This window comes from Protopterus annectens, chromosome 14.part0 (genome assembly GCF_019279795.1).
Source record: "Protopterus annectens isolate FY-2018-M chromosome 14.part0, PAN1.0, whole genome shotgun sequence".
Classification (NCBI taxonomy): Eukaryota; Metazoa; Chordata; order Ceratodontiformes; family Protopteridae; genus Protopterus; species Protopterus annectens.
Genome location: NC_056748.1, coordinates 473,105,377 through 473,129,563, shown reverse-complemented (window position 1 = coordinate 473,129,563; position 24,187 = coordinate 473,105,377). Strand labels below are relative to the sequence as shown.

General features: G+C 46.5%; 1 protein-coding gene across 1 annotated transcript in view; it reads left to right on the top strand.

Moving 5' to 3' along the window:
* The window catches only part of PI4K2A (phosphatidylinositol 4-kinase type 2 alpha), a 1,139,234-nt gene that overhangs the window by 430,231 nt on the left and 684,816 nt on the right, over positions 1-24,187 (top strand). Inside the window, exon 4 of the mRNA XM_044056228.1 lies at positions 2,163-2,316. Coding sequence (XP_043912163.1) covers positions 2,163-2,316 — 154 coding nt within the window. The remainder of the gene's footprint in view (positions 1-2,162; positions 2,317-24,187) is intronic.

Sequence of the window (24,187 nt, the reverse complement as noted above, 5' to 3'; positions counted from 1 at the left end):
GGCCCAAACCGCAGAATCCTTTATAAACGCATTCTATGAACACCTTCAGGAATGCATGAATCATGCAATCCCAAATAAAACCAAGACCCAATCCTCCAAAGGCAGACGTCCTGTCTGGTGGACCCCAGCCATAAACAAACTATACAATAGAAGGAGGAAGCTACTACATGATAGAGCAAAATCCCAAAAAGGGAAGGCATCTCTGATCAGTATTAGCAAAAAACTACGGGCACTCATAAAATCGTCTAAGGCCAGCTTCAAGAGAAAAATTGCACAGGACACTAAGGATAATCACAAGGCTTTCTTTAGTTATGTTAGGAACCTGGGTGGGAATTCCCAGATATGCTCAGAATTGGTCCAAAATGACAACAAATACACCAAACCCACATACATTGCCAACATCCTAGCTGACAGGTTCAGCGCAAACCTCTCCCCCCCCCCCCCCACACCAAAAGGGCAAATATCTATCCCAGCAGAGTGCTGCCCCCCTGACATCTCAGATGTTCAGGTAAGAGCTGCCCTCTCCAAAGCAAAAGCACAGCATCAATGGGACCAGACGGTGTCCCGGGCTGCGTCCTACATGAATTCCAAGAAGAGCTAAACCCAAACATAAAACTACTGTTCAATCTCAGCCTTACTACAGGATATGTACCCAAAGAGTGGCGTACAGCAACAGTGGTCCCTCTCCACAAAGGTGGTGCCTCAACGGATCCTGGAAGCTATCACCCCATAAGCCTGACTAGCTTGGTCTTCAAAGCTATGGAAAGGATCATCATGGACCGCATAAATAAAGATATTGGTGACCTACAGACCCTGGATCCTACCCAGTTCAGCTTTAAGGGCAGATCCTGCCTCTTAAACCTGGTTGATTTCTTTGAAACAGTCACCAAGGCCATTGACGAGGGGAAGGTGGTCCACACAGCCTACCTGGACCTCGCAAAAGCCTTCGATACAATACCCCACTCGGGCATTATAGATAAGCTCACCAGCTTAAATATAAACCCCTATGTCACTAGATTGGTTGCAAACTGGCTCAAGGACAGAACCCACATGGTTAGAATTGCTGGAGCCATGTCAGACTCCAAACCAGTTACAAGTGGCGTCCCGCAAGGCTCAGTCCTGGGACCTCTCTTGTTCGGTATATATTTCTCGGAGTTACAGGCCAACACGGAAGGACTGTGGCTGACCAAGTTCGCAGATGACTGCAAACTGGGCGCCATAATCGACTCTCCGGCCGACACAAGCATCCTCCAAAAGGGCCTCATAGAATCAGACAATTGGTGCTTGTGGATGCTTTAAACAGGTCCATGGAAGATTCTCACAGATGGATGCTAAACAGGGAGGTCTTCCTGGACATATTCAACAAACGGGGTATTCCACAAATTGACCTGTTTGCCTTCACTCAGAATAGGCAGCTCAGTTTGTTTTAATCCAGGATCCCTTGTCTTTTTATTTGGAGGGGAAATACCTTTATGCCTTCCTCGTGTTCTGTTGAGGATCCAAAGGGGAAGATCAGAAATCTTGTTGGTGACTCTCTTTTTGTCCAGGCACCACTGGTTTCCCCTTTTTCATCATCTGGTCAGAGGTCACCATCACAAGCTACCCAACAAAATGGACTTGTTCAGGGGACTTCTGAATTCTTTCCTCCTCCCTACGTAACCCTCAATGCTGTTTATCTACCCAAATATCTTAGACAACTGCAACAGTGAGCTGATGTTGAATATAGGAAAGGTGTATAAAGTAAATTTACAGTAACAGCAGCTGTGCCCCTCCCTCCACCCCTCTTATTTGGTTGTTGCTGGTGTATCACTAGGGGGTGGGAATATATACCCTTGTGTATGTAGTTGTATGCTTTATATTTATGTTGAATTTTTCTTTCCTAGCATTTTTCCCTTTCATGGCTCTGGCCATCCTTCCTTGAGAGAGGAAAGCTCTGAAGCTTTTTGCACCCAAGCTGCTGCCTTTGTGTCACTGCATGAGCAACACGTTGCAAATGTACTTAGGTGTTTATCTACTTGCAGAAGTAATTTAAATTTCTGTTATATTTATGACAGTTACAGTCATGTCTTGGATTGGAGACTTGAATTATTTTAATCAGTGAGTGTTATATTGACTGCTTTTAATAAGAACCAATTGTAATTTATTGACTGCTTTCTTTTCAGGTTGGTTCTTTCCAGTTGTTTGTCGATGGTTACAAGGATGCTGACTTTTGGCTGAGACGGTTTGAGGCAGAACCTTTACCTGAAAACACCAGTCGGCAGTTGCAGCTACAGTTTGAAAGACTTGTGGTGTTAGATTATATAATACGAAATACAGGTTTGCATTACTGCTTCTCATATGCATTTTTGGTTTCTTGGTTATTCCCACCCCTTGTGATTTCAGTTCGCTCCATCACTTTTTTTTTCCCCGAAATAATAAGTGTGCTGTTTATCTAAGTTTGGGCAAGTTTGAGGCCAGAGTTTTTATGGTATCTAAAAACTGAGATGTATGGTAATGGAACAGGTCAAAAATCAAGAGCCTCATAAACAGTAGAACTGTTCACATTAGTATAATATTTGCATATTGACGAATGTTTTAGTATATTTAAAAGTGTTTAATTTATGACAAGAAGTAAATGTAACAGTATAACAATGAAACAAGGAACAGTAGATCAGGAAGTACTGTTTTAGTGTTAGAAGTGTGCATGCAGAGTTTGTGTATATTTACACACAAGCGCAAAATATTACAAAAGAGAACTTCTGTAGCAAGGAGTACTAACTGACTGAATTGTGTCAAGTTCAACCCAAGAATTTGTTTTCAGGCCTTCCTTCATAATTTCCACTCTGCTCGAGAATGTTGATGCTTCTGAGATGGTTCCTTGTGTTTGATTCTGGAAAGCATTTCCCCTGTAAATGGAAATTACACCCTCCCCTGTAGTTATCTTTTCCCAAGAGTTGCTTTATGGTTGAATTATTACCTAGATTTAGTTTATCACCCAGAAACTCTTTAGTACATTTTATTTCCGTCATTTCCATTTTCCCCACCATAGATGATTTAGGTCCTACCATTTTTTCCTGTTCAGATCTTACCGTGTTTTCAAAAGCAGCGATGATGTCCATATTGATCACTGATGCAGCAGCCTAAGCTGTATGAGTTATATATCCTGCAAAGATTTAACAGCTGGCCAGTTTCCAAAGCTTCAGGGCACCTTCCACATACCTAAACCATTAGTTCAAGCTGAGCTAACTAAAAAGGCAGTTATGGGTGCCAAGCCCTTCAGAGCTTTCCTGAAGCTGGAGGGTACGCTCCTCTGAGGCCTTCGAGGATTGAGAGTTGGCTTGCGCCATTCCTTTGCTGGGCAGGTGAGCTCCCTTCATGGGGAAAAACTTCAGTTTAAAAAATTGTTTGATAACATTTTCCTGTTCATGAAAGTTATTTTAAAGTTAGGAGGTTGTGTTTTAATGGACTGTCAGTAGACTGTATTGTACTTTTAAATGAAAGCTCTGATGTTAAGTTGTCTATCTCGCCTTCATTCTTGCTGGATGGGTTCGGAGCCGACCTCGGCTCCGACTCGGCCACTCTAAAAGCTCGAGAGTTGGTTCCACCGGCTCGAGGCTCCCCTTATATCCCACAATGCTAGGCGAGAGTTACCTCAGATCTCGTTTGCCGCTACAGCTTCGAGGTTGGTTTTTCTACCGGTTCTTGGTGAGTAATATTTCTTGTTGAAATTAGTCTTTAAAAACCCCTTTAATTTATATATTTACTTAATTCCCTTAGTTTAGAAAAAATTTTATCACCTTCTAAAAAAATTTCCGTTTTTTTCCCTCAAGAACCTTAGGTTCTTCCCTTGGGCCTACAGGCCTTTCCTTCCCTAGTGGAGTGTGTGTGTATTATTTTATTTTAAAATCCATAGTTACTGGTTTTATTATAATTTAACTTGACAGGGTGTAACTAGTGTGTTTGTGTGTGTGTTTGTGTACACCTGTTCAAAAAAAAAAAAAAAAAAAAATGTCTAAAGAAGCAAAGGTCTCCGGATTCAAGAAGTGTGATGCGTGCTGTCAGAAAATGTCTCTGACAGACGCTCACACTTCTTGTGTCTACTGTCTGGGGCCTTTGCACCTGCAGGACTCCTGTGCTGTGTGCCATGGCTTCAGCCCCAGGGTCCTGCAGGAAAGAAAGAATAAATTGATACTCAGAGGCTTACTCAAGCCAGAGGATTCCCTGTCTGTTTCAACAGGGAAGCCCTCCAAGGCATCTAGGTCTTCGGCTCCGGCAACTGAGCCGAGACCTAAGGTTTCTCAACCTCTGCCTTCATCGGCTCGGGCTGGAGCCGATAAGTCTCAGACCAGAGTTTCTGTGGCCCCCTCGGCTCCGGCCGGAGCCGAGGTAGTAGAAGTTCCCGTGTCGGCTCCGACCAGACCTTCGGAGCCGACAACTAGGAAGAGGTCCAGGTCACCATCTCTTGGCTCCGTTCATTCGGCTCCAGGATCTCCCCTGCTGTCTGAACGGAGCCAAAGATCTCACTCCTCTAGGTCATCGAGGCTGTCGGATCATGACCTTCAGAGGGTAGTGAGTCGACTACTTAAGTCCGAGGCACTGGCCCAGATGCTTCAGAGCCCGACTCATCAGTCGATGCCTGCCCCGCTCCATCAACATATTCCTCCTTCGACTCTCTTGAGCTCGAGCCGGGTCGTCGGAACCGAGACTGTGATAGCGCCGGAGCCGATACAATTGTCTTCGCCCGCTGCCGGCTCCGCTTTCTTCCTTGGAAGAATCTCGGCGCCGGACTTCCCTCGCCGGCTCGAGGGGTGAGTGGCATCGACCCTTGTCCGACCCCTCTCCCTCTCGGTGCTTCGGCTGGTGAGTTCGGCTCGACATCGGCCTCGAGCCATCACTGTCGGTGCCGAGGGGGTTCTTAGCTTCGGAGCGGGACCTCTGGCTCTGCCTGACAGGGGTGCATTCGAGGTCATGCGGAGTGTGTTAGAGCCTGGCTCTACTCCACAGTCGGCTCCGTCCGCCTCCCTCTATGGTGCCTCAGGCTAAGTCGACTCACTCCCTCATCCCGGACCGCAGAGAGCCAGCTCCTCAGGAACCCCTGTGGGATTTCATCCTCTTCGAGGCCTCTCCTGATTTGGCAGAAGAGCCCCCTCGGAAGAGGAAGTGTAAGAGGAAACACATTGACTCACCTGAGTCCATCACGCCAGACAAAGATTTGGATGACTCTGAGGGTTCCCCTGCTCCCCTTCTGAAGATGTCTCATTTGCAGACATTCTGGAGATCCAGAAACAGAGGGGAAATTGGCCAGCCCTCAACCCTTCGGAGGACGAATCTGTGTATCTTGAGGCGTTTGGCTCTCGTCCTTCCACCTCCTGGGTGTCCCCCCCCCCTTCCACCCCCTCATGCAGGTGGTTGCTAAGAAGGCATGGACGGCTCCTGATTCAGTGGACCCCACTCCCAGGAGACCCTCCAAGTTCATAACAGCTCCAGCAGACAAACAATTTTTAACAAAAGGAGTTTCTGTGGATGCTATTTTGGTAGCTGCTGCCACTAAGAAGGAGCTAGCTGATCCTTCAGTACCTGTCCATCCACCTAACAAGGAATCTAGGTCCATGGATAGGTACGGAAAGCGGATGTTCTCGTCAGCGACATTTACCATGCGTTCGCTGAACTACCTGTGCCATTTTACTCGTCTTCAAAGGGACTTGATCAAGGAAGCGAGTGAAATGTTAAAGGACCCTACAGCTGCGGGTTTCCAAGATAAGATGAACACGCAGCTGGCTACCCTTAATTCCATAACCAACTCCTCCATGCGCCTTCTTTCTTACGCGGCTGATGGAGCGAGCAGAGCCGCAGGGACAGGTGTGGCCTTACGTAGGCATGCCTGGATGCGGCTATGCAATTTATGGACCCTTCAAGACTTCTTTCACGAACTCCCGCTTGATGGATCATCCTCTTTGGTCCTCAAGTGAAAGAAACCTTGACTAGGAGCGAGACTGATGGCAAGACCCTTTCTGCCGCCGGAGTCCGTTTTCCTACTCCTTCCAGGCCTTACCCCAAAGGCCAGAAAGGTGGAAAGATGTGATTCCGTAAACAACCTCAAGGGACTTCGCCTGACGACAGAGTCGCTTTTCCGCCAGAGGCAGAGGTGGGAATAACAATGGTAGACGCCGCCCTAGGGGCAGGGGGTCCATAGAACCAGGGCAATCGGGAAGCCTTCCTGACAAGCCCTTTCAGCATCCCTGAGGTGTTGCCCGCCTGCCCATCTTCGGAGGCAGTCGGGGGAAGATTGTCACTGTACCCAGAAGCCTGGCTATCCCTGACTCAAGACAAATGGGTACAGTCCATCATTTCCGAAGGCTATTCTATCCCCTTTCTTCGCTTCCAAATCAGTCAAAAAATCCCTTCCAGATGTCCCACCGGCCAAAAGGGATCTGGCAGTTTTGGAGATTTCAAACCTGCTTGCAAAAAGAGCAATTCAGCCAGTGCCAGCAGACGAGCAAGGATCCGGAATCTACTCAAGGTTCTTTAGTTCCAAAGAAAACAGGGGACTGGAGACCAATTTTGGATCTCAGTGTCTTGAACAAATCAGTCAAGAAAACAAGATTTCGGATGGTCACGCTGCAATCCAATCTTCCCTTTTGGGCAAAGGAAACTGGATGTGCTCTATAGACCTTCGGATGCACTATCACATAAAGATGAACAGACGCCCAGAAGATTCCTCCGCTTCAGGCTGGGAACCAGTCATTTTCAGTTCAGGGCCCTGCCCTTTGGTCTCACCACTGCCCCGGTGTTTTCCAATTGCATGGCAGTGGTAGCTTCTCACCTGAGACGACAAGGATTCCAGGTGTTTCCATATTTGGACGACTGGCTCCTCACAGCTTCCACCAAGCATCTCCTTCTGATGGCCAGAGATTACACTTTTCGCTTTGTCAAAAGCTGGGTATTTCAATAAATTGCGAAAAGTCTGTTTTGTCGCCTTGTCGCACTATTACCTACATAGGCTAAATCTAGATACAATAAACATGTCTGCAAGACTAACACATCAGAGAATATCAGACATTCACAAATTGGTATCACTCCTTTTCAACAACAACAGAATCAAAGCCAGGTTAGTTCTAAAGGTGTTGGGAATTATGGCAGCGGCCATACCTCTGCTTCCATTAGCCAGATACCACATGCGGATCCTTCAATGGATGCTCTTTACTCAATGGTCATACCAGGAACTTCCAATGTCTCACACCATTATGATCACGCAAGCGTGCAAAAAGCATCTCATGTGGTGGATGTCTTCCCCAGCTCCTGTCGGAAGACCCTTTGTTCCACCTCCTCCGGTTGCTACTCTGACAACGGATGCCTCCCTGATCGGGTGGGGGGGGCATTATCAGGGCAGGACGGTCCAGGGCACATGGCAACCAAACGAATGCCACTTGCACATAAATGTTCTGGAGATGAGAGCAGTGCTTTTAGCGTTGCAAGCCCTTCAAGACTCTCTTCCCTTGGGAACGATTGTAATCCAGACAGACAATATGTCTGTAGTGTGGTACATCAACAAACAAGGCGAGACCAGATCATACCCCTGTGTCGAGAAGCACTCAGACTGTGGCAATGGGCGATTTCTTCTCAGCGGTTTCTGATAGCAACGCACATCCCCGGAAGTCCAATCAAATTGCGGACAAGTTGAGCAGAGCTATACTCATGCCTCAGGAGTGGGCTCTGAAAGACTCTGTAGTGAGAGAAATATTTCTCAAGTGGGGTCAGCCTTGCTGCGATCTTTTGCTACTCCCCAAAACAGCAAGTGCAGAGAATATTTCACTCTATTCCCTTTACCAGGCCAACCCAGCAGAGACGCCTAGTCCAAGTTTGGCCCCGGGACTTCTGTATGCATTTCCTCCTTTCCCACTGATCTCTCAAGTAATACAGAAAGCTATCGCTCAGAAGGCCTCATTGATCCTCATTGCTCCTTACTGGCCTCGACAAGTGTGGTTCCCCTTTCTACATCGCTTTCTTTGAGCGACCGTGGAATCTGGACCTAGTTCCAGATCTTTTGATCCATCAGTCTGGTCAGTTTCATCGCCCCTCCCTCTCTGAACCTCACTGCTTGGTTCCTCCAGTTCCAACCTTAGCCAGGCTTCCTCAATTATCTCACTCTGTTAGAGATATATTGATAGCTTCCCATAAATCTTCCACTGAAAGATTTATTTGAGTAAGTGGAAATGCTTCACATATTGGGCTCAAGGAAAGGACATAGATCCTTTCACTGCTTCCATCCAACTAGTCCTTGATTTTCTAGCTGAACTCTTCCATGCAGGTTCATCTCCTCTACACTTAAAGTTCAATTGGCAGCTATTTCTAATTTTCATGTGGGTATTTCTGAATCTGCCCTAATGTCCCACAAGCTCTGCAAAGCCTTTTTGAAAGGAGTTTTTCTTCTCAGACCTCCTATAAGAAATCCTCCTTCTCCTTGGGACCTAAATTTAGTTCTTGCTTCTTTGATTCTTCCCCTTTCGAACCTGCAGTCTCCTGTTCTTTAAAATTATTATCATGGAAAACTCTTTTTCTGGTAGCTATTACATCAGCTAGAAGAGTTTCAGAGCTTCAAGCACTCAGCTGTCGCCCTGCTTATCTTTTGGTTCATAAGGACAGAGTATCCTTACGAACTAACCCGTCCTTTTGCCTAAAGTGGTCTCGACACAAATCTGAATCAAAGCATTGATCTACCGGTCTTTTTCCAGAATACTCCAATAGGTCTGAACAAAATTACACTGCCTGGATGTTCACCGTCAATTGAGGTACTACTTGGATAGAACTAAACAGGTCAGAAAATCTGATCAGTTGTTTGTCTCCTATCGGAGAGCAGAAAGGGACTTTCAGTTTCAAAGGTATCATTATCCAGATGGCTAACATCTTTGATTTCCCTTGTATATGAAATTAGACATCAAAAGCTGCCTGATAAACCTAAGGCTCATTCCACCAGAGCTTTGGCTACTTCTTTAGCCTTCCAAGACAGACTGCCTATTGACACCATTTGTGCAGCGGCTACTTGGGCTACTCCTCACACTTTCATTTCTCATTATAAGTTGGATTTAGCTTCTAGGCATAGAGCTAACTTTGGTTCCACTGTTCTCAGGAGTCTGTTCCGTTAGGCCACCCGGGACAAGGTGCTAGGACGGTCCCATCCAGCAAGAATGAAGGCGAGATAGACAACTTAACATATAGAAGTTATGTTCTTACCATAATGTTCCATGTTAGTTGTCTTCTTCTCGCCTTCTTCTTGCGTCCCACCCTCCTTCCCCCTGGCCTGGACAGACCTAGAGGAGTTGTGATTGTGACCTCTCTTTCTACCACCTCTTTCTTAGACATATGCTATTATGCATATTTCCTGGTTCAGGATGTAGGTCACCCTTCTTTCTTCCTGTTGTTAGAGGTGGACTCTGTTTTACAGTTATTCTGTTACTATTATAAGCTGGGGTTAGCTTACAAACGAGATCTGAGGTAACTCTCGCCTAGCATTGTGGGATATAAGGGGAGCCTCGAGCCGGTGGAACCAACTCTCGAGCTTTTAGAGTGGCCGAGTCGGAGCCGAGGTCGGCTCCGAACCCATCCAGCAAGAAGAAGGCGAGAAGAAGACAACTAACATGGAACGTTATGGTAAGAACATAACTTCTATTTTTTTCCTGTCAATTTAAAGTATTTAAAAAACATTTTTTTTCTGTGGAGTAATTGTGCTTTTAGAGATGGCAAAGTGTTTTAAAGCACATTTTACTGTGTTTTAAACTGAAAAAAGCGACTTTTACAGACTCTAAACTTTTACCAGCGTTTACTGCATGTTTTCCCTGGGAAAGAGGCATCATTTTCGGCTTGACTGTGGAACAAACTGTCAGTCCTTTTTCCAGCACTCCTCCTTAAATTTCCTTGTGCAGGAGTAATTTCATGTTTCTGGCTCGGGGTTTAATTCAGGCTGTTGATCCTTCCTATAAAATAGTATCTGATATTGTTAATCCTCATTCATTCCTTACGTATGGGTATCGGTTCCGACCTCGGAACCGAGCCGGCCATCTTCCAAGCTCGCATCAGCTACAAACTTTCGAGCTAAATTCTTATCCAGAATTCCCCCCTCCCTGTTACCTCAGATTTCGTTTGCTGCGTCACCATTTGGTCTTGTCAAGCTGCTTCTCTTGAGCCAAGTGTAGATAATTGCTATCAGACTAGTCTAATATAACCTTTTCTGTCAGAAAAGTTTCTAATTTGATGTCCTTCAAGGATGCATCTGCAGTCCTTACAAATGGGTTGTCCTGTCGTCAGGCAGCCCTTCGGTCGGCCAGATTCCAAAGTCTGGGTCTGGCCTCGGCTGGTGTTGCACTTCACCCGACGTCATAGCTGCAGTTCTTCGGGTATAAAGGCATCAGCCGACGCCATTTTCCTCAGTCTTTCTTGCCGCGTGGCGCCCGAAGCAGAAGCTGTTCGCAAGTGCCGGTCGGTCAGAACCAGAGATTACTACTACCGAATACTTCTTCTACTACCGAAGACTTCTAAAGCTAAGTACCCGTTGGGGACTCTTTCTTGCCTCAGCCGATGTCAGAAAAAGTGAATAACTGTTTAACTTGTGGGAAACAAATACCTCATAAAGATTTCCACTCTTACTGCTTACCTTGTTTAGGCCCAGACCACGGCGTAGCAGCTTGTCTAGCCTGTGCTTTTTAACCGACGGACGCTTAGACGCCAGTCGGAATTTGCTGAGGAGTTTTTCGCTCAGATTTTGCTTACATTATGCCGCCGGATCCTCCGACCGCAAATATCTAAAAGCGCAGGAAAAGGACCGACACTCGCGTCTGCGGTTTCGGCGAAACCGCGGTTAAGCCAATCATGAGTGTCTCGGTTTCGCTGAAACCGAGCTCGCGGTTCTTCCTTCAGCCAAAACTTTCCTCCTACCGAGGCCTCATCCAACCTGGTGGAATCGGCTTCTGAAATCCCACCTGCTCTTGCAGGTTCCCAGGAATTATCTGATACTATACCCTTGGATATTTCAACCCCTGCACGTGGAGCTGCTGGGCCACCTGCAACCATGTCGATTAAGGCCTTTGCCAGGGCTAAAGCAGCTAAATCTACCAAATCTGTGCCTGCTAAGACCCCCTCTCACAGGCCTAGCTCTAGTTCACAAATGCTTAGTCTAGCAGAGGATCTCATTTCTTTGATCCGGGGATCCCAACCTCACCCAGACAGGGCCTCTCACCCACCTGCAGAGAAGAGGCCTAGAGCAGAGCCCCCTGAGCCAGTTTCTACAGATGACTCCTCTTATGATTCAGATAATACAAACCCTCCAGAGGACCCTTTCTCCCCTTATGAAGACTCTGATGGTGAAGAGTCCATTCCTTCTGCCTCTCCGCCTGAGGAATTTTCCTTTGGGGAAACCTTGCATGCTATGAGGGAACAATTTCAGTGGCAGGGCCAGGATTTTTCAAACTCTAGAAAAAGGCTTAGAACCTTTCTGCATTTACCACAGCATAGGCCTTTAGCCATCCCTCCAGTTCTCTCTGTTGTGGATGATGCATTTAATGATGCTTGTACTGCTCCTGATTCACTACCACCGGCCCCTGCTAAGCCCGATAGGTACTACAGGGTCCCGGACACACTTTATCATTTGTATAAGGCTCCTTTTGCAGATCCCGAAACTATCTCCCAGGGACCTAAGGCTGTAGCAGCTACCTCTGCCAAAAACCCCCTCCCCTCTGAAAGGGAATCCAGGTCCTTAGAGAGATGGGGTAAAAAAGTTTACACTTCTGCTACTCTTTCAGCTAGGGCCTTGAACTGTCAATTCCACATGATCCAGTATCAAGAATTTATGTTAGACCAGTTAACTAAAAAGCTGTCCTCGGATGAACCATTAGACAAAAAATCTATTCAGGAAATGGTACATAACATTCAGCAGGTCAGTAATCATTCCTTAAAATGCGGCTATGATGCACTGGAAGCTTCCTTTAGATCAGCCATGACTGGCACAGTGATCAGAAGACATGCATGGTTAAAAGAGCAGGCCTTACCAGACCATGTCAAATTAAAGCTACTAGATGCTCCCATGGACAAGATCAATTTGTTTGGCTCTCCTGCACAACAGGTGCTGAAGAAGATGGAAGAGAAGGCAAAATCTGTCCAGACAGTGAAAGATTTCTTACAGGTCCAGCCTCCAAGGTTTAGCAGGAATTGGCCCTCCAAGAATTGGTCCTTTCCAGACACCTCCAGAGCTCAGAGAGGCAGGAATAGACGCTCAAGAGGCCGAGGTCAATCCAGAGGTGCCTACAGGGGACGTCAGTGGCAGGCTAACAACCAGCGAGGTACAGCCACAGATACAGCCACCACCACTACTACAGGACAATCACACTGACTTGGCTCTGGCACCGCCTACCAGGGAACAACTAGAAGCACCCTTGGGCGGGAAGCTAGCCTTATTTTCAGTAAACTGGCATTACATCACAGGAGACAAGTGGATTTTGCAGACAATAGACCAAGGTTACAGGTTTCACTTCCATACTCTACCAAGGAAGAGAGGAATGCCAAACCTACCTCCAAATCAAAAGGCAGAAGCTCTAAAACAAATAACTCACTTACTAAGGATGAGAGCTGTAGAAAAGGTACCATCTATGGAGCAAGGACAGGGATTTTACTCCAGACTCTTCCTGGTACCAAGAAAAGAAAACCAATGGAGACCTATTCTCGACCTGTCCGCTTTAAACACATTCCTCATTGTCCCAAAATTCAAAATGCTGACCCTACAGCAGCTTCTTCCCATGTTGGGCAAGGAGTCTTCGCTGGTAACTCTAGATCTCAAGGAGGCATACCTGCACGTCCCCATACGACCAAATTGCAGAAGATACCTCAGATTTCTTGCAGGATCAGAGCATTATCAATTCTCAGCATTGCCCTTTGGCTTATCTACTGCGCCCAGAGTGTTCACGAAATGCCTGGCATCAGTAATTGCTCATTGCAGGCTTCAGGGAATCCAAATCTACCCTTACCTGGACGACTGCCTGTTACAAGCAGACAACAAAAACAAGCTAACAAAAGACTTGAAAAGGGTCATTTATCTACTGCAAGCCCTGGGATACACAGTCAACATAAAAAAGTCAAGGCTGATACCATCCCAAAGTATAACCTTTTTGGGTGCAGAGCTGGGCACATCAAAACAAATGGCATTCCTAACAGTAGAAAACAGAAACTCCTCTCTACTTCTTGGCATTAACAAAGCAGAACCAGCTAACAGCAAGAAAAGTCCTGCAAGCCTTGGGTTTCATGGCATCCTGCATAATATTGGTTCCACATGCCAGACTGCATATGAGAAAGTTACAGTGGTACCTAAGGAATTTATGGTCTCAGCACAAGCACAGCCTAGAAACCCAAATTCCAATAATCCCATGCCTGAAACAAGAATTCCAATGGTGGGCTCAAGCCTGTCAATCAAACAAAGGACTGCCCTTCCACAGCACTCAACCAAGCCAGACAATCACAATGGACGCCTCAGACCTCGGTTGGGGCGACATGCTGGACAAGTGCATACAAGGCTTATGGACTCAAGACCAGCTGCACCTACACATAAATCAAAAGGAAATGCTGGCAGTAAAACTGGCAATTCAGACATTCAGACCATTTCTTCGACAAGGTCAACTGTTGATAAGGACAGACAACACCACAGTTATGTGGTACATCAACAAACAGGGAGGCACACATTCGTACCCTCTATGCCGGATGGCAATGGACCTCTGGAATGTGGCCCTGAGCTTCAACATTCAGTTGCAAGCAATTTTTGTGCCAGGAAAAGAAAACATTCTAGCAGACATACTAAGCAGAACTACCACGGATGCCCACGAATGGATGCTGCATCCGGACATCTTCAAAACCATTACAAGAGAGTGGGTACTACCAGAAATAGACTTATTTGCATCCCCACACAATCACCAACTGAAGAAATTCTGCACAAGGACGTACCACCCACTTGCTTGGAAAGTGGACTCCCTATCTTTCAGTTGGAAAAACCTGACAGCATATGCATTCCCACCACTTCCTTTGATGCACAAGGTACTATTGAAAATCAAAGAGGACCGTCCAAGGATCATCCTGATAGCTCTAGACTGGCCAAGGCAACATTGGTACCCATTACTGAGGAGCATGTCTCGGGAACAAATATGGACTCTACCTTTAGTTCCCTTACTGTTAACACAGAACAACTACAACACCCTGCATCCAAACCTGAAAACACTACAGCTGACTGCCTGGAACATTGCATAAGACCAAATAACCCAAATTTATCCCAAAGGGTTAAAGACATTATCTTGGAGGCTCGCAGACCCTCAACAAGAAAAAATTATTCAGCAAAATGGAAAAGATATCACATTTGGAGTACTGCAAAGGGAGAACATTTGTCACTGGTAAACATAGCCAACATCCTGGAATACTTGGCAGAGCTCTTCCACAACGGCCTGTCCTATTCTTCCATTAAGATTCATGCATCAGCTATTTCAGCAGAATACGACTTGGATCCTCCAGTCTTCTCGCATCCTCTGCTCAGGCAGTTTCTGAGAGGAATTAAAAATGTAAAACCACCTAGGAAGCCACCATTACCTGCATGGGACTTGAACTTTGTGCTAGAAAAATTGACACTTCCTCCTTTCGAACCAGCAGCTACAGCAGAATTGCAATACTTATCATGGAAAACTGCTTTCCTGCTGGCAATCACTTCAGCAAGAAGGGTTTCTGAGCTACAGGCATTAATGGCAGTACAGCCTTTTCTGATCTTCCATCAAGATAGAGTGTCCCTGAGAACAAATCCTACTTTTATGCCTTAGGTGGTCTCCAGAGTATCTTTAAATCAGGGTATCCACCTACCTACATTCTTCGACAACCCACAGAACAGGGGAGAAAGACTGTTGCATACCTTGGATGTACACAGACAGTTACGCTACTACCTGGACAGGACCAAGAGCAATAGAAAAACTGACCAGCTACTGGTAGCATATGCAACAGGAATGGAAGGGAAAGCAATTTCAAAACAGACAATATCTAAGTGGATAGGAAATTGCATTAGATTTTGTTACTCCTACCATGGAAAGAAAACTCCAGAAAACATCAGGCCTCACTCTACAAGAGCTACAGCCACTACCACAGCTTTTCTACGAGGAGTGGCTACCAAAGACATTTTAGAGGCTGCTACTTGGAGCTCCGTGCATACATTTGCCAAGCATTATAATTTACCTTTATACTCTAGATCCCGAGCAGGTTTTGCCACTGCTGTTTTGCAAGGGATCTTAACTACACCATAATTCTATTTTTTCCTCCTCCCCCAGTTTGGCTATGGTATTCTACCCATTTGTAAGGACTGCAGATGCATCCTTGAAGGACATAGTACAGTTTTGTACCTACCATAAATGTAGATGTCCGATAGGAATGCATCTGTAGTCAGGATTACCCACCCTCCTTCCCCTCTGTGGTACTCCTAGGGTATTTGCCCCTCTTATAGCTAGCTGGGGGAATCTATTATGGTGTATTTGTTGTATATATGTACATACATGCTTATTTTTTGTTTGCTCTCTAATATTTGGAATCATTGGCATTCATCCAAATTTAGCCTTCCTAGAGGGCACCTGGCATCTGGGGCAAGAAACACTGAGGAAAATGGCGTTGGCTGATGCCTTTATACCCGAATAACTGCAGCAATGATGTTGGGTGAAGTGCGACACCAGCCTATGCCAGACCCAGACTTTGGAATCCGGCCGACCGAAGGGCTGCCTGACGACAGGACAACCCATTTGTAAGGACTGCAGATGCATTCCTATCGGACATCTACATTTATGGTAGGTACAAAACTGTACTTTTTTTCTTATTAGATATTGTCTCTTAGTGTTTCCCTTTCTAAACCCTTGAGAAACCCCCTTTTACTGTAGTTTTTCAGAGTCCCCCCTCCCGTTAGGGTAGCGTTAATTTTTCTGATATATATTCTACCCTCTAGGGTTAGTTGTATATAATCAGTAGTGTTTTTATTCTTATTATACTACTTTTTTTTATATATATTCTACTTTATAGTGATAGTTAGATATATTTAGTAGTATTATTATATTACTGTTATATTGTTGATGTTTAGTTTTTTACTAGTGTGTGTGTGTGTGTGTGTGTGGTATATATATACTACTTTTTTATATATATTCTACTTTATAGTGATAGTTAGATATATTTAGTAGTATTATTATATTACTGTTATATTGTTGATGTTTAGTTTTTTACTAGTGCGTGTGATTTATATATGTATATATATATATATATATATATATATATATATGTCTGTATATATATATATATATATGTGTGTATATATATATATATATATATATATAGTTTTTTCTTATTAGATATTGTCTCTTAGTGTTTCCCTTTCTAAACCCTTGAGAACCCCCCTTTTAAAAACTCTTTTACTGTAGTTTTTCAGAGTCCACCCCCTCCCGTTAGGGTAGCGTTAATTTTTCTGATATATATTCTACCCTCTAGGGTTAGTTGTATATAATCAGTAGTGTTTTTATTCTTATTATACTACTTTTTTGTATATATTCTACTTTATAGTGATAGTTAGATATATTTAGTAGTATTATATTACTATTATATTGTTGATGTTTAGTTTTTTACTAGTGCGTGCGTGCGTGCGTGCGTGCGTGTGTGTGTGTGTGTGTGTGTGTGTGTGTGTGTGTGTGTGTGTGTGTAGTGTTTAAAGCACTAGTTACCTGTTCCCTTGGTATCCTTTTTTCTACTTTTCGTTGTGTCTAAGGGATACTAAGGTCTTAGGTTTCAAGAAGTGTGACTCGTGCTGTCAGAAGATGTCTCTGACAGATGGTCACACTTCTTGTGTGTATTGTTTGGGCCCCCTACACCTGCAGGACTCTTGCGCGGTCTGTCATGCCTTCGGTCCAAGAGTCCTGTTGGAGCATAGGAACAAACTTATTTTGAGGGGCTTGCTTAAGCCTGAAGGGTCCCCGACTAAGCCTTTGTCGGGTAAACCCTCCAAGCCCGCTAAGCCGTCGGCTCCCTGTTCGGAGCCGTCGCCAAGCAGAGCTCCTGCCTCCTTGTCTGTTCCGGCTGGAACCGACACTTCGAGACCTCAGTAAGCTCCGGCCTTAGTATCGGAGCCTTCTGTGAGCCGAAAACGCTCGAGGTCTCCCTCTTTGGAGTCTGTTCGTTCGGCTCCGAGGTCTCCGTTACTACAGTCGGAGTGGAGCCATAGGTCCCACTCCTCTCGGTCCTCCAGGCTGTCTGATCATGACCTCGAGAGGGTGGTCAGTAGGCTCTTAAAGTCGCAGGCACTGGCCCAAATGTTGACTAGCCCTTCTCAACAGACTGTGGCTATCCCTGTATCTTCATCAGTTCCTCCTCCAACTCTACCACTGTGTTCAGAGCCGGAGCTTGTTGGGGCTCGAATCTTCGGAGCGTCGGAGCCGATACCACACATTTTGGCTCCATCGTAGGCTCCGATCTCTTCATTGGTTCCGTCCATGGACGGATCCGGGCGTCGGGACTCCCTCGTCGGCTCCGAGGGGGTGAGTGGCATCGGACCCTTGTCCGACCCCGTTCTCCCTCTCGGTGCCTCGGCACAGGTGAGCTCTACCCCGACATCGGCCTCAGAGCTGTCACTCTCGGTGCCGGGAGGGGTTCTCATCTCTTCGGAGCTGGGACCTTCCTCTCTGCCTGATAGGGGCGCCTTCGAGGTCATGAGGAGCGTACTGACTCCTGGGTCGGATCCACGATCAGCCCCTACGGCTCCTCCCCCCATGGTGCCTGCTTCGGTCTCTGTCCTCCCTCCTGACCCCAAGCGTGGAGAACAAATGCTCCAGGTCGCCCCACTGGGGGTATCTTCCTCTTCCGAGGCCTCCCCTGATCATTCGGAGCCCCCTCAGAAGAAAACATGTAAGAGGAAACATGTTGACTCCCCCGAGTCAGTCATGTCTGACACCGACTTGGAGGATTCGGAAGGGTCCCCCTCTGAGGATGTCTCCTTTTCAGACATCCTGGAGATCCTTAAGCAGAGGGGGAATTGGATTGCCCGTAACCTTTCCGAGGATGAGTCGGTGTACCTGGACGCATTTGGTTCTCACCCTTCCACCTCCTGGGTATCTCCGCCTTTTGACCCGCTCATGGAAGTGCTTGCTCGGAAGGCGTGGACAGCCCCAGACTCAATGGAACCAACTTCCCGCAGGCCCACTAAATTTATTACAGCCCCATCGGACAAACAGTTTCTAGCTAAGGCGTTCCCGGCTGATGCCATGGTGGTGGCAGCGGCCACTAAGAAGGAGTTGGCTGACCCTTCGGTGCCTGTACATTCTCCTAATAAAGAGTCTAGGACAATGGACAGGTACGGGAAGCGGATGTTCTCTTCAGCGACCTTTGCTATGCGGTCGCTGAATTATCTGTGCCATTTCACCCGACTTCAGAGGGATATTCTCAAAGAACTGGATGATACCCTTCAGGATCCATCAGCTGCGGGGTCTCAGGATAAGGTTAACTCCCAGCTGGCGACCTTAAATTCCATAGTTAACTCCTCCATGCGGCTCATTTCTTATGTGGCCGATGGTGCGAGTAGGGCCGCAGGTACAGGAGTGGCTTTGAGAAGACACGCCTGGATGCGGTTATGTAACTTTGCTGACGCCTTTAAGGCATCCTTCACCAATACCCCCTTCGATGGTTCGTCTTTGTTTGGACCACAGGTGAAGGATACACTTACCAGGTGTGAACAGGAAGGCAAGACTCTCTCTGCCGTGGGAGTCCGTTTTTCTACTCCCTCCAGACCATACCCCAAAGGTCAGAAGAGTGGAAAAATGAGGTTTCGTAAACCCCAGAGAGTCGTGCCTGACACATGTGGTGAGTTTTCCTCCAGGGGCAGAGAAGGAAACAATAATAGATGCCGCCCTAGGGGCAGAGGGGGTCCGCAAAATCAGGGTAGCAGAGAATCTTTCTCTGACAAAACCCTTCCAGCACCCTTGAGGGGCTGCCCAACTGTCCACCTTCGGAGGCAGTCTGGGGAAGATTGTCACTGTACCCAGACGCCTGGCAACTCCTCACACAAGACCGACAGTCTATCATATCCAAAGTTTACAAAATTCCCTTTGTCCGCACCCCTGTACAAACAAACAGATCCCTTCCAGATGTCCCACCCACTCTAAGGGATCTAGCAGTTCTAGAAATTTCAAAGCTGCTAGAAAAGAGGGCCATCCAGCCAGTCCCAGCAGACCAGCTAGGATCCGGGACTTACTCCAAGTTCTTTTTGGTACCAAAAAAGACAGGGTACTGGAGACCCATTTTGGATCTCAGCAGATTAAACAAGTCTGTTCAAAGAACGAAGTTCCGGATGGTCACGCTCCAGTCCATTCTACCCTTCTTAGTTCAGGACAATTGGATGTGCTCCACAGACCTTCAGGATGCGTACTACCATATAAAAATGGACAGGCGTTCCAGAAGGTTTCACAGCTTCCTGCTAGGAGCCAGTCACTATCAATTCAGAGCCCTGCCCTTTGGTCTCACCACGGCCTCCAGGGTGTTCACCAAATGCATGGCAGTGGTTACGGCTCACCTGAGACTACGGGGATTCCAGGTATTTCCATATCTAGACGACTGGCTCCTTACTGCTTCCAGCAGGCATCAGCTATTGCGAGTCAGGGACTATACCATCCAGACTTGCTCTGAGCTAGGTATATCAATAAATTTTGAAAAGTCTGTATTGTCGCCTTGTCAGTCTATAACCTTTATAGGCGCAGAATTAAATACAAAAGATCTATGTGCAAAACTTCCTCCAGACAGAGTATCAGACATTCGCCGACATGTGCAGATCCTACTACAGTGCAAGACTATTCAGGCCAGATTTGTACTAAAGACATTGGGTCTCATGGCAGCAGCGATCATTTTAGTCCCCCTGGCTCATTTTCACATGCGGATCCTCCAGTGGATGCTGTTTACCCAATGAACCTTTCAACAACTTCCAATGTCCCACAGGATAATAATCACTCAAACATGCTGGTGGATGGTCTCCCCTCTAGTTCTCCAGGGCAGACCTTTTGTTCTTCCTCCTCCTGTTGCCACAGTGACCATGGATGCCTCCTTTATCGGGTGGGGGGGGGCATTTTCAGGGCAGGACTGTCCAGGGCTCTTGGCAACCCCTAGAATACCACCTGCACATAAATGTCTTGAAGATGAGAGCAGTACTTTTAGCATTGCAAGCTCTTCAGGACTCTCTACCTACCGGGACTATTGCAGTTCAAACGGACAAATATGTCTGTAGTGTGGTACATCAACAAGCAGGGTGGAACCAGGTCCTATCCCTTATGTCGAGAAGCACTCAGACCTTGGCAGTGGGCGATCTCTTCCCAACGGTTTCCCCGGGAAGTCCAGCGTCATAGCAGACAGGCTAAGCAGAGTCATTCTCATGCCTCACGAGAGTGGTCTCTCAATCAGTTAGTAGTGGACAAGATTTTCCGCAGATGGGGTCAACCTTGCTGCGATCTTTTTGCAACCCTCTCAACCACAAGTGTGAAGACTTCTTCACTCTCTTTCCCCTCCCTGGCCATTCCCCAGAGACACTCTAGTACACGATTGGCCCCGGGGTCTCCTATATGCATTTCCGCCTCTTCCCTTAATTCCCAAACTGATTCAGAAAGCGACCGCTTTGGGTTCCAGGATGATCCTCATTGCCCCTTACTGGCCTCGACAAATTTGGTTCCCATTCCTGCATCGTCACCTACTGGAGCAGCCCTGGAGTCTGGACCCAGTGCCAGACCTGTTGGTCCATCAGTCGGGCGGGCTGCACCAATCCCTTCAATCTCTCAACCTCACAGTTTGGTTGCTCCACTTCCAACCTTAGCCAGGCTTCCGCATATTTCTCAGCCAGTGCGTGAAATCATCCTTTCTTCACACAAGTCTACTACCAGAAAAACCTATGCTAGTAAGTGGAGATGTTTCTCCTTCTGGGCGGAGGCCAGAAATATAGATCCTTTTACAGCCCCTGTCCACAGTGTTCTGGATTTTTTGGCAGAGCTTTTTCGAGCAGGCTCCTCTTCTGCCACCATTAGAGTCCAATTGACTGCTATCGCTAATTTTCACGCTGGCCTGTCAGAGACCAGCATCATGTCCCATAAACTTTGTAAAGCCTTTCTTAGAGGGACTGTTTTGCTGAGGCCTCCGGTTAGAGATCCCCCGTCTCCGTGGGATTTGAATGTGATATTAACTTCCCTGATTCTCCCTCCTTTTGAACCTGCGGCCACCTGTTCCTTAAAATTACTCTCCTGGAAGACTCTCTTCTTAGTAGCTATCACCTCAGCTAGAAGAGTATCGGAACTTCAAGCCCTCTGTATTCGTCCTCCCTATCTTGTTTTTCACAAAGATAGAGTTTCACTCAGAACTAATCCCTCCTTTTTACCCAAGATTCCTTCTGAGACAAACCTGAATCAGGCCATTGATCTTCCTGTCTTTTTTCCTAACTATTCAAACAGAGCTGAATAAAAGCTGCATTATTTGGATGCTCACAGGCAATTACGTTTCTATTTAGATAGGACAAAACAAACTAGGAAGTCGGACCAACTCTTCTTGTCCTATGCTGAGGGCAAGAAGGGCCTGCCAGTGTCTAAAGTATCTTTATCTAGATGGTTGGCCTCTATCATTTCCTTCATTTACCAACTAAGACATAAAGAACTCCCTACAAAACCAAAATTTCATTCCACCAGAGCGTTAGCTACATCAGTAGCTTTTCAAGCAAGACTTCCAATGGAATTTATTTGTGCTGCAGCCACATGGGCCACTCTTCATACCTTTATTTCTTATTACAAGTTGGATATGGCCTCCAGGAGTCGGGCTGAGTTTGGTTCCACTGTGCTCAAGAGTCTGTTCCGATGAGCCACCCAGGGCTAAGGTGCTAGGGATGCTGTCCCATCCAGCAAGAATGAAGGCGAGATTGACAACTTAACATTAAGAAGTTATCCACCTACTATAATGTTCCATGTTACTTGTCTTATTCTCGCCTTCTTTCTTTCGTCCCACCCGTCATCCCCCTAGCCTGGACAGACCGAGATGAATCCTTCTGAGGCCTTATTCCTCTGCTTGAGTATTTCCTAGGTTATGTCCTCCTCAGTTGTTACCACTGTAGGTAAACTTAATAGTAGGGACAGGGTGTCTCCATGGTGTTAGCTCTACCAAACGAGATATGGGTATCTGATGCCTAGCATTGTGGGATAGGGGGAGGGCCTTGAGCCGGTAAATAGCTCTCGAGCTTTAGTATAAGACTGAGTCGGATCTGAGGATCGGCTCCGAACCCATCCAGCAAGAAAGAAGGCGAGAAGAAGACAACTAACATGGAACGTTATGGTAGGTACATAACTTCTTATTTCTTGGCATTGAGCTTGATCCCATGGCTCTGGCACCAAGCATCTGTTTCTGTAAGGCCGTTTTGTAGAGTATCCACATCATTTGGGGATTCAGTAATGGCTCTCAGTTTGCAGTCATCTGCAAACTTTGTTAGCCAGAGTCCTTTACTGTTGGCCTGTACTTCAGAGAAGTAGATGCCAAACAAGAGCGGTCCCAGGACTGAACCCTGAGGTACTCCACTTGTCTGGAGCTGGATTTGGAGATAGCTACTTTTACAGTGTGGGTTCTGTCAGTAAGCCGGTTGGCAACCCATCAAGTGACCAGCTTAGTAAGTTTTTCAGTTGCTGGTGCCAGGTCAGACTCTAAGCCGGTCACGAGCGGTGTCCCACAGGGCTCAGTCCTGGGCCCCCTCTTGTTCGGCATTTATTTTTCTGAAGTGCAGGCAAACATAGGGGGATTGTGGCTGACAAAATTTGCAGATGACTGCAAACTGGGCACCATAATTGACACTCCATCAGACACAGACATCCTCCTGAGAGGTCTCATAGAAATGGATAACTGGTGCCAGAGCCATGGCCTTAAGCTAAATGCCAAAAAATGTATAGTCATATCCTTTGGGAAAAACAAGGTAACCCCTAATTACCACATAGGTGGTAATCCATTAAACACAGAAGAAGTTATCAGGGACCTGGGGACCCAAGTTGACAGTAACCACTCTTTTGACACTCACATTGCCAAAGTGGTTAGGAAGACCTTCTACATTGCCCACCTGATCATGAAGGGATTCACATCCAGATCAGGAGAGGTTATTGTACCAATGATTGAGTACAACGCCCCATTCGGAATGTACCTTACCCGACACCTGCAGCAGTTGGAAAGACCCCAAAAGTTCCTCACCAAAAGGATAAAGGGGCTCAAACATATGTCATACGATGCCCAACTGAAGAAACTCCAGCTCTATTCAGTCGCATACCGTCTGCTCGGAGGTGATCTGTGCCTGACATACAAGGCCATGTCCAACCCGGAATTAATGGACATGCTCCACCTCAAAAAATCCAAATCCACCAGAGCCACGAGAGCAAGAGACTTAAACCTCAACACGGATATAAATAGGACGTGCTGGAGGGACAGATTCATCACCCAGAGACTCCCTACACTATGGAACAGAATCCCAGTCCATGTGAGGCAGAGCCCCTCACTGACTCTGTTCAAGAGAAATCTTGACGAGTGAATGGGAGATCGTAGGTTTACCCCGGGAATCATCTTTGTGTCACTGCTGGACAGAGGCACAGCAAACTAATGGGTATAGTATTCTCATCCTAAGGGGTGGTGAAAGCCACACACACTCTGGCTAGGCTTATAAATGCCCTAGGGCAGATAGCCTGGTATGAACCTATGAACCTATGATTCCAGAGTGGGGGATGGTGTCAAAGGCCTTGGCGAGGTCCAGATAGGCTGTGTGGGCTGCCTTACCCTCGTCCACGGCTCTGGAGACGGATTTGAAGAAGTCAGTCAGGTTCAGGAGACAAAATCTGCCCTTCACGATGCATCTCACATCCACAGAACCTGATCCATCCCAACTTGGACAGCCTGAAGCTCATAGTTTGGCTCCTCCAATTCCCTTGTTTGCCAGGCAGAACGATCTTTCTTTATCAGTACGGGACATTCTTATTGCATCTCATAAGTCTTCCACTAGAGTTACTTATCTAAGCAAGTGGAAAAGATTTACCTGATGGCTGAAAGAAAAACAAGTAGATCCCTTCTCAGCACCGGTGTTGATAATACTAGAGTATCTGGCCGACCTATTTCAATCGGGTCATATCTTTACCATTAG